General features: G+C 36.9%; 1 protein-coding gene across 8 annotated transcripts in view; it reads left to right on the forward strand.

The window, feature by feature from the left end:
• Positions 1 to 11,526, forward strand: part of LCORL (ligand dependent nuclear receptor corepressor like) — an 85,263-nt gene that overhangs the window by 42,428 nt on the left and 31,309 nt on the right. For 4 of the 8 annotated variants that reach the window (XM_042807727.1, XM_042807726.1, XM_042807729.1 and 1 more), the window contains exons 5-6: positions 1,361 to 1,615; positions 11,213 to 11,303. In XM_042807727.1, the coding sequence (XP_042663661.1) occupies positions 1,361 to 1,615; positions 11,213 to 11,303 (346 nt within the window). Of the gene's footprint in view, positions 1 to 1,360; positions 1,616 to 3,707; positions 3,887 to 11,212; positions 11,304 to 11,526 lie in introns of those variants that run through there. The other 4 variants (XM_042807732.1, XM_042807731.1, XM_042807733.1 and 1 more) reach the window with 2 other exon arrangements.

An 11,526-nucleotide genomic window follows, 5' to 3' on the forward strand; every position in this document is an offset into this window, starting at 1 on the left:
TCCTGGTAACTGCCACCATGTCTTTTGACATTTCTTTCAGGCAGTCAAGGCTGACCTAAAAGCCAGTTCTTCTGTACTGCATTCACACTTACTTTAAATCTTTAAGTCCCTGTCCCTTCTTGCTGAAATCTGTTTCACTCATTACCTATGAATTCAAGGATGGGCAGTGGTTAAAACACTGAAAAGGATATTTTTGTGTTCTCTGTGTGTATGTAGAGTTCAAGGAAAGAAGGGGAGATAGGGATAGTGAAATGAGTGCTACACTGCCACTTCAAGGAGGAATATGAATCCTTAAGTATGGGTTTGTCTTCTGAAATTAAGTATTGCAGTCATCAATGCAGTACTGATGTTTCTTAATTACATTGTTACTTATGCTAAATTACGTATTTTTATTTTGTTTATCTTTCTGGTACTGCTATTAATACTAGGATTCTTCAGTGGTTCACAAGTGTAGCTTCAGCTATGCTTGCTAATAAGAGGTTTAACTTTTTTCTAGCTGACAGATAAAATTAAAATAAAGTCATGGGTTTCTCATGTTTGATCCTTTTATTATTTTTGTGTTTTTAAAATGAAATGCTGCTTTCTGTGGGACTGTTACATACACAAACAAAAAATAGGGTGCATATAGTTTAGAATAGAAAATAAAGATTTTTCTCCCAAATGTTTTCATTGGTAGCACTTTGACAATGTCCTAGAAATGTCCTGAAAATCCTGTAAGATTTCACAGTAAACATTTACAAATTTATTGTAAAATTCAATTGCATGTATTACTACAATTTGTGGGGAACATTTTAAGTAGCATTTTATAATGTGCAGGTGAATATAATACATAGGTGAAACTGATTTTTTTTCTCTTTTAAGATCAGCTCCTCAAAATACCAAATGTTCTATGTTATGGAAGGGACTAATCAGTAGAACTGTGCTTTAATTATTTTTCTTATAGTTGTTCTTTTTTATGTACTAATTCATACCTTTATTTAACTTTCACATTTGATCCAAAATTCTTTATTTTCAAAACTGAAAATGAACAGTTTGCAAATGAAAAGTCAACTTATTTACCAACAATGAATACAGATTCTGAGTCCGATACTTGCATTATTTTTCTGCCCACATAGTTTTACTTGCATGCCATGACAAAGGAATAAGGTAAAAATAACTGAGATGTGCTAAACATGTTCTTCCAAGTGACCTCCAATTAGGAATACTAAGAAGAACTTACTAGACATCTGAATTAATGTGTTCATTATACACGTACTTATTACACACGTTTATTGTGCTGGTAGGAAGTATTTATTTAAAGAAAATTAATTTTGTTTGTTTTTTAATACATCTGTTGCCTGTGTTGTTTTTTTATTCCTAGATCTTCCTCACAACTGTGATCCTAACATTCCCCTAGTTGCTCAGGAATTAATGAAAAAAATGATCCGTCAGTTTGCGATTGAGTACATTTCAAAAAGTAGCAAAATTCAAGAGAACAGAAATGGTTCATCGTTTGAACCAAGTCTGATATGTAAAAGTATCCAAATGAACCAAACGGAAAACTCCCTTCAGGAAGAACAGGATAGCCCTCTAGACCTCACTGTGAATCGAACTCAAGAACAGAATACTCAGCAAGGTAAATTTCTATATCTGCTTATCTGTATATTGCTGTCATTTATTACCCTATTACATTTTATTCCCTTAAAAAAAAGTGTCTCTGTGAAATATCTACATGTTTTGTCTTTCCAAAGTAATAATCAATATACAGGGAGAAAAAAAAAATATCCTATGTCATCAAAATAAGGTTGAAGGAAAATTGGCATTGTATCAACTTAACACCTAAAGAAAACTCAATTTGCTTTAAACACCAGGAAAAATGTTGTAAGAGAATTAAAAAAAAAAAAACACACACCAACCACACACACAAAAAGCCAAACCCACATTCTTTCTAGAAACATTTTTCATATTTGTTTTAGCAGATAAATATTTTAATTTTTGAATGCCTATATTAAATATGTGGCATTCGAATTCCTCAGCTTTAGAATATTGAATCTAAGTCAGCTCACCTGTTGCTGTCACAAGTGGCAGTAGTTCAAAATTTTGATGAAATAGCTGTTAAGCCTTCTGAGAAAAGGAGGAAAGATACTGGAATTTCAGAGAGCAAAGTTCATGTTGTCTGTGTCAGCCCTTGGACACTTTGATTCTTTAAATACAGACTGCTTAGAATGATGAAGAGAGAAGATGAATTTGGGAGGAAATTTCCATACTTCAAGCCTTAATCATTATAGGTCAGTGCAAGTTTTTGAGAGTAAAATTAGAAAAAGAAAGTCTATATTACTGTCGTTTACAAAAAGGAAGTTATTTCTTTGCCTCAAGGAATATTGCTATCCAAAACGATAGCAGTATAATCACAAGAGTGTTTTAGACTTTGAACTTGATTTGGATTAGAAGCAGTTTTCAAGAAGGGTTGTGACTGTCATGTGCAACTAAAAGCAATGGCAAAAACAGCTTTTGTCTTTTACAGATAGAAGAGTTCATGTTAATCCAATAATATTGCAGACCAAAAGGATGTTTACCTGTATGTCATATACAGTACTAAAAAAGTTAAAAGGAGGTAGAACTGCAGCATTAAGTTTTTTTTAAAATATATGTTGGTCAGAATGAAAGCAGATTTTGTATGTGTGTGCTTAATGATGCAGTCTTTAATTAGGTGACACAACCTTTGGGGCGGGGGGACCACACTTGACATGGATTTACCTTGCTAAACATACCTATTCTAGATTAAATTTTAAGCATACTTTCCCTTTGACAGCAGAAGCATTAAGAAATTGTGGAATTCCTGCTTTTTTCTGCATGGTCACCAGAAACCAATTCATGCCTGGGTTTAGTGGATACCTTGTGCAGATTAAATACTGAGAAAATATCTGTTGTGCTTTGACATACCTCTGCTATGGATGAATTACAGATTTTAGAGAGATATAATTGGCCAGGTTGAAGCACCTTTCTTTTGCAAGGGCAATAAAAAGTACTTCACTGATATCAGCACTATAGCCTGTTGCTTACTTCAACAGCTGGTTATAAAGAATAACTAGTTTAAAACGTCCATGAGGGAGCAAAGTCCCCAAAGACAGATTCTGGTTCTTGCTGAGCCCAAATAAATCTTTGAGGAATGACAGGGAAGGCAGAGGGTGAACGGGGCAGAGACAGGAAGAAAGTTCTGCTGCTACCCTCAGCTATTTGAAAATCTGTTGATCTTTGTCCAAGAAAAACTTGAAGTATAGAGAGATGGAGGTATTTAGGGGTTTTTTCATTTGAATTTTTCTTATAATGAGGCTAAACAACAAGTGTCTTCAGCAAAACATCTGAGGCTAAAATAGTTGCTCAGCATACATAGTTTACTATGTAAAATATATACTGTGTATGATATTGTAGATTCTCAGAATTTACACTACCATGTTTATTGGAGTGCTTTGCAGATGTTAAAGATACTAGTCTTGCTGTGAAGTTTAGAGTTACTGAAGTGAGAGGAAATATTGAAACAAGACTTTAGCTGGAGAAAGATTTCAAGCCATCTTATCTACTAGGGAAGTTGTTCTGCATTTCCCATTTCCCATGAACTTACCAAATTTGAGCTATCTTAGCTTTCCACTATAGCGGTAGCAACACTAGCAAATAAGATCAAGATGGAATAAATCAGCCTGCTCTTTTTTTTTTACATTGTGTTCTAGGTGCAATGATTTGTGAAAAATGTTTTCAATTGTCGGAGACTATATATTATTATTCTGCCTACCTCACACTTCTGTCCTTTTCCTGAAGAAAGCTTGGATATATTGAAATGTTACGTGCTTACAGTAGGGAATAGTGACATTTTTTAATGTAATTATTTTATAGAATATATTATTCTGTGTCTAACATAGTATCATTCCTCAGTCTGGAGACTCTTAAAAACTATACCATGGTTCCCTTCTTAGTAGTGTCTTTTAATTGTCATGTAATTCTTTTTATTACTTGTTATTTGTAATTCCTGTTACAATTTCTAAATGAAATGGCGGTAACAGAGTAGGAAGTTCAGATTTGTACATTGCTCTGACAAATCCCCAAAGTTGAAATATTTTTCATTCAAATCCTGTGAAGCAGATAATGGCCTAAATGTAAATACTTCAGGTTCATTTTCTGTTTAGGCAGGTGCTTTATGTTTATAGTAGTTATCTTTAAAATTAATGATCTAAATAATAAAACAGTCTTGTTCCTTCACTGTGTCAGGAATTCTTGGACTTGAGAGGAAGGTGTAAGCTTTATTTTTGAGACAACTAGAAGCATTTTTTTTGCACTGAACAGATTCAAGTAAGGTGCTAGCTCAATACTGAAAAAATATTCTGCCATCGAAGATATTGAGATGATCTTAATCTTCATTTAAGAAAGCTTCTTACTTTCTTCCAGTATCTGTGGGCCGTCTCTGAAGTACTCCCAAAATATTCAGGTCTGACACTTCCAGATCTGGTACTACCCCTGTGTATTGGGTTGACACGTCAAGGTTTTGGTAGTTGGGGAAGGCTGTAGGGGTGGCATCTATGAGAAGAGGTCAGGGCCTGCTCTGTGCTAGGCACAGCTGGCTCTGCAACAGACCCACAACAGGCTGAAGTGGAGCACATCAGTGAGGTTTGTGGTGCCTCTGTGAAAAGAGCAAAAATGCTTGACAGAGGCGTGAGAAACGGTGGGGCAAACAACAAGGTTGGAGAAGGAGGGGGAAGAGGCGCTCCACGCACCAGAGCAGGTATTTCCCTGCAACACATGGAGAGGACCATGGTGGAGCAGGTATTGCCCTGCGGCTCATGGAAGAGACCACTCTGGAGCAGATATTCACACTGCAGTACCGTGGAAGACCCCATACTGGAGCAACAAGATATGTCCTGAAGGAACTGCAGCCTGTGGAGGAACCCGCAATGGAGGAGGAAGAAGCTGTAGCGAGGAATTGTACTGACTGTAATCCCCATTCCCAATCCCACCTGTGCCACCTGGTCATGGGGGAGAGAGGTAGAGGAGTTGGGAGTGAGGTTCAGCCTGGGAGACGGTAGGGTGGAGAGGTGCTTTAATTTTTGTCTTTCTCAATAACCAAATCTATTTTAATTTGCAATAAATTGATTTTCCCCAAGTCTGTTTTGCCTTTGGTAACTGGTGAGTGATCTCCCTGTATTTATCCTGATGAACTCTTTCATCTTATTTCTGCCTGCCCTGCTGTTCAGGAGGGGGAGTGAGGGAGGGGCTGGGTGGGGTTCTAGCTACTGGCCAAGGTCAACCCATTGCACCCCTGGTACTGAATCATTCAGTACTGAGTATTTAAGCACTGGCATCCAGGTATGTCCAGGTGGCACCTGACTGATAGCAGAGTCCTAGATTATGCTCCACTTTCTTTTACATGTAGAAGTATGGTAACTGAGCAGGGTGTTTTAATTCCTGTGCACCTTGCTGGTAACTAATCAGGCAATTACTTCACTGTCAGTCAATTAGAAGCAACTGTCTCCAGATATACCTGTATCTTGCTCTTTTTTTCCTAATCCTTGTAACTCTAAGACTGTCCAGGCCTTGAAAAGAATACTCTGTATAGGAAAGAAAATTTGTTTTGCATGCACTGCATCTAACAAAAATAGGGTGGTATTGTGTATTTTTGCAATATTACTTGTCTTCCAAACTAAGCTAGTGAAAAAGCAGCATTCCTACAGAATAGAACATTGAGTGAGGAATAGTCTTGGAAATATCCTGCAATGACTTACTATTTTCTTGTGCAGTCATGATGCTGAGCTCTTTGGGGAGTGTTCCCAGCAGCAGCTAGCTTTGATGCAGAGGCTTCTTTCCCTTGATAGAGCGGTGGGAGAGTTGATCACACTCAAGCTGCCAAGCAAAGTGACTTACCAGAGGCAGAAGTATAAGGTGTACAAATAAATGATCTGTTAATTTAGCTACACAAGCTTATTCTTGTTGCTGTGTCTTCTAGAAACAATAGTGTGTAAACATAGCAGAAAATGCAAGAGAATTTTCATAGATTTCCTTGTTTCATTGATCTATTATAGATAGGAACACATCTCAATGTAGCTGGCAATATGTGACATTGTTGTGTGAACTTTTTACAGCTATCCTGTATCTTTGTTGTTGTTAGCTATTATTGAAGAAGTAGGGAAAATAAAAGATTTTATAAGTCAAATTTCTGTTTAAATTATTTGAAATAGCATTTTATTATCCAGTTTAACAATGTGCATGTGATTTCACCAAGATTTGTAGTAAAATAAAGATTTCTGAATAATAGACTAGAATTTGGAAACAATTATTGATTTTTGAAAAGTGGTTTCATATCTCTTGAAAATCCACGCTTAAGTTAGCATGGCAACTGGCATCACAGAATGCGTGACCTCTTGATTGCTGTGTTCAGGGCTATTGAAAGAATTCCAGACAGTACATTAAGAAAATAAAAGGTTATATTCAGTACTGTTCTTACCATATGTATTGGGTAAAATACTATGCTTTTTGAAGGTACACATGCTGTGTTCCCAAAGATAAACTGAGCTGTAAATATATTCAAGAGACAGTTTATTACTTCTGCATGAAAAAGTCACCCTAAAAAGATATATTTTTGAGGGGAGTAGGTGTTTATTTCTTCCTGGGCTACCATGGTGGCTAACAGCCAAGCTCCTTGTCAGATGCTTGCTTGCTTGCTTCCCTCTCACTGGCACAGGGGAGAAACTGGGAAGAACAGGAATGAGAGCTCATGAGTTGATGTAAGGACATGGTCATTGCTTACCACTTGCCATCATGGGCAAAACAGACTCTGCTTGGGGAAAATCAATGCAAGTTATTGCCTATTTAAATAAATAATTACTATTTCGAGTAGTGGAACCAGAGGAACATGTTGCAAAACCACTTTTTGTCCTCCCTATCCCTGGCTCAGCTTCACTCCAGGTTCCCTTGTGACCACCAGCACCCCTATGTGGACTGTCCACAGTCTGTGTCCCTAATGGTTTCTGTCTGCCATTTTCTTCTGTCGTTGGACTTCCCGCTGCTGTTTTCTCATTCTTTTTGTTCCCTTTTTCTCTCTCCATCTGGCACTTTTTGCCCTTTCTTAAGTTTTCCCAGAAGTTCTGCCCAAATGGCTGCTGGGCTCAGCTGTGCCCTTCAGTGGGTCTGGAACCAACTAGAACCATCTGTGTCTGGCACAGGGCAACCCCAGCCTCTCCTCACAGATGCTGCCAAGACCTTGCCATGGACTCCCAGTGTAGAACCATATACTTTTCATCTGGCAGTTTTTCGTTTTACAAAATAGCGCATCAGATCAGCAAAAATGGGTTAGTTAAAGCAGTAGTTAAGAATTAATAAAAGAATGTTAAAAATTAAATTACTGGAAGTTCTCTGAAAACATTGTTTCCAGGTGCAGCAGCACAGAAAATAGCCAGCAAAAGGCAATGCCTCATCAGGAAAGGTATTGAAGAAAACACAGTGTCATTTTGTTGCTATGAAAAACCTTATCAAGGTTTACCACAGCTAAGAGAAAGGGAGAGCTGTTACTTACTAAATCTCACAATATTATAACTAAGCAAGTCTCGCTGAAACTTCTTGGACGGAAAACCAGATAAGGAGCAACTTTTGAACAGCAGTTTGTGAACATCAGGAACTGCTGTGACAGGAGACTGTGGAGATAGACGGTGTCACTGGGTTCAGAAAAGGCCTTGGACAACTTGCCAACTAACAGAGCCAAGGCAGGGATGGATCTCTGAGATCCCTAATCCCGTGATAGCAGCTACTGGGAGAGCAGGAGAGGAGTGAGCTGCAGACAGTGGCCAGGCTGCTGTGCTTTCCTGTGCTAGCAATGGCATGTTTCCAACGCTTGGAGACCGAGGACTGGGTATAGAGTAGGTTGTCTGACCTACTAAGACAGTTCATAATAGTGAGAGGTTTCCTGAAACATGGAGGGGAGGAAACAAAAACAAAAACCCACAACAAAACAAAACCAAAATAAGTTTGCTAGAATCAGTACAGAAATACCAGTTGTAGGAACTCAAGGGTGACCCATACAGTTTCTGTTACTTTCTCTTCCCACCCTGTTTCTCTAACATCACTGGTCTGGAGGATTTTCAAGGGATTGTGGTCCTGATTATTCTGAAGATGACCTTTGATCACACTTGGTTATATCTTGGTATTGCTGCATCTGATGATCTGGTGCCTAGAAGCAAAGGCCAGAGGTTGAGCCATTTCTTTGAAGTTCAGAATAATTGAATTTGTACAGGAATAACTTCATTAGACCGTGAGCAACAGACATGAAAAGCTTCTTATAATATTTTTCTATTTTACTCAGAGTTACGTAGTATTGTTTATGAAGTCTGTCATGTTAGTATTCGTGGCTTCAGTTAAAGAGTGGCAGTAATTCCATGTCTTTTATTAAAACCACCTTACAGAGTGGTTTTCCTGTTCCTGATGTCAAAAACCTATTCCTACCTTACAAGTAAAAGATTTTTCAAGGTTCATTGTCCATCAGTACGATGCCTCTTTGCAAACTTTTTGGTCTGGTACCTAATGAACCAGAGTGAATGTATTGACTGTGTATATATACATACATTCATTTCATTAGGTAGCATTTTGTTGTGTCTTAAAGTTCTATAACAGATGCTCTCACTTTCTTGCCAATTGTAGGTGCTTCTTCTTTATAATAATAATAATAGATAGTGCTACAAAGCAGGTAGATCTGCCAAAACCAGGAGCTACTTGTGTATTTTTAATGAATCTTTTTGACTTATCGTCCTTTCTGCATCAATTTGTCGGGGTTTGTGTTGTTTGGTTTGTTGGTTTTTGCTTTGTTTTTTCTAATTTGAGTGAAATCACTGAATAAAAGCCTGGTGTGTGGTGACTTTATCTGGCATGTTGTATGTAGATCAAATTTCTTGCATGGTTCTCTTTCACTCTTTTTACTGAAGATCATCTTCCCATAAAACATTGTCTTCAGGGAGGTGTCATATACTTAATGAATACATTAGCTCTGTTGGAGGAACCAGCTGTCTTGAACTTGAAATGACTCTTCAGTTCCTCTTACCCTTTAGAGGCCAAAAATTTATCTAATTTTTTGTTTCAGGAGCCTGCATTTTCAGTACTGTGTTCTTTTTAGTAGTTTTTCAGCTTACGGGTGGGCTTGTGTTGTCAAAGCCAATTCTGAAAACTTGAAAATGAAAATTATTTTGCTTAGATTTTGTTATGGAATCTCGCAAGAGTCTTTCAGTTTTTGGGGTTGTTTTTTTGTTTGTGTTTTTTGGTTTGGTTTGGTTTGTGTTTTTTTGTTTGTTTGTTTGGGTTTTTTTCCTAAAAATCTGTTTAGCTTCAAATTTTCTACAGGTTGAATAGAAAGAGATGATTAGCTCTTCATAACCTGAGTTGTGAACTTTGAGGTAGTTTTTTCTCCAGTGACCTTGTCCAGCAATCTCTTATAATCTTTTTTTTTATCATAGTGCCAATGAATATCAACTAAGGATGGAGAAACTGTTGTGAAAGGGAACACACAAACACTTAAGAAAGGGAGATGTGCTTTGTGTGACTAACAGGACAAAGTAGATTAAATCTGTCTGTTGCACAGAACTGGGGGACATTGCGAGCTTAGGTACTCAGAATACTTCACAGCTGGGTAGACCAAATAGTCCCTATATATATGTAGTCCCTATATGTAATAGTGTAGAATATTTCTTTAGTATTTTTAAGTGGCTTTTCCTCTGAAATATCATTGCATCAGAAAGGTTGATTAACATTAACTAGTCCTTCCTTTTACTTTCTTAGAGTTAATGAAGACCTTGAAAGGAACATATTCAGGAGAAAAGGACCATCTTTGATAACTGACATATTTATAAATATCTTTTCCCCTTATGCTGACTTACAGTGCTGTTTTTTCCCTCTTAACCCTTCTTCAAGTAATACAAAATAGTTGGGGGAAAAGTCAAAAAGTGTTAAAACCAGTCCAAAATAAATAGTTGGATTTGATGATTACAAAAAACTATTTCTTTGCAGTACTGGTATAAAGGACAGTTACCATAACAATTTTTCTGATAACTTATTCGAGTGTTGGAATTTGGACTGTTCAGCCAATGCTTCATGTCTGCATCTGAGGCTGTGGGAAAGTACATACAGTTGATTGATATTTTAGAAATAATACACAGTAACGTGAAAATTATACTAATGTAAAAAGGGCTAGCATAAGGATGCTTGTAGAGTTGAATGTTGAGCTACATGTTGAAACTCAAAATTGGACTTGCAGAGCTCAGGCACACAAAACATCCCAAGTTTGAAACAGAGAACCAAGGAAGAAAGGTATGAAATTAAATATATTTAGGGGACTTCTCTATAATTTAAATGTGATTTTTTTAAAAAAACAGAAACTTAAACTAGAAACAGTATTTCAGGTGATAATTACTTTCTTTAATTTTCAACGTTCTTAAATATTGATTTTTTTAAAAATATGGTTTTCTCTTTCAACACTTCATAGACTTCAACTATAAATCTGGAATTTAACATTTGCCAGTGACTTAACAGAGTGAGCTCCCACCCCAGTTTAGGTCTTTCTATTTCTCTAGTTTAATTACTGCATATATGTTGGGGGCAGCAGGGGGAATAGGTATAAACAAATTGTTAGAACCTTTAATGACATAGGTCTCATGCTTAAAACTCTATACTGGGCTCAAGCTCTCTTCCCCATTACTGGGGTACTAATTTCTCATCCAGTAACTTGGTCTGGTCTCATAGCTGGCCCTACTCGGAGCAGGAGGTTGGTCTAGAGACCTCTTGAGATGCCTAGTAGCCCAAATTATCCTGTAAGCCTATAATTTAGTTATGTCAATTTTAACTTCAATATCAGGCTTGTTTGTTTACAGTATGTAAATATGAAAATAATAACATCAAGTGCATTGCTTTGGTTGCCTTGAAAGTAAACAGTGCAATATATATGCATATGTGATTTTTAGGAAAGCAGTCACATGCTTCTGTTTAAGACCAATTCATCTTTTAAATTTTATTTCTGAATGGGTTTACTTTTTATTTTTTCTGAATTTTAAAAAGTTTGCTGACAGCTGACATTGTTAAAGAAATAAGATGTCAGAAATTTTTCAAGATAAAGTAACTGCTTAAAAATTGTGCCATAGGTACAAACATTTGCTAACAAAATTTCTGAGATCATCCTTAAACAGCTGCTATCATCACTACTCGTTCTTTGCAGGGGATGGAGTGCTAGATCTTTCTACAAAGAAAAGCGCAAGGTTGGAAGAACCAAAATATGATCCATTGTGTTCTGAAAACTCAGTGTCTGGGTAAGCAACATTCAGGACTCTCTTTGGCTTATGTAGAAGACACTCCAGGTTTCTCTTCTCTGAAGTCAGGTTTTATGTTCATAACATATTTGTATATACTGACACACACATGTGGTTCCTATTTTGCTTTCAGAAGAATTTTTGTCACTCATAAGTGTGTGTCTATGTATATATCATATGTTTCATTTGTCTTTTTCCTTTTTTTCTGTTTAAAGAAAAGTTA

The sequence above is a fragment of the Tyto alba genome, unplaced genomic scaffold (genome assembly GCF_018691265.1).
Source record: "Tyto alba isolate M040663 unplaced genomic scaffold, T.alba_DEE_v4.0 Super-Scaffold_6, whole genome shotgun sequence".
In the NCBI taxonomy this organism is placed as follows: domain Eukaryota; kingdom Metazoa; phylum Chordata; class Aves; order Strigiformes; family Tytonidae; genus Tyto; species Tyto alba.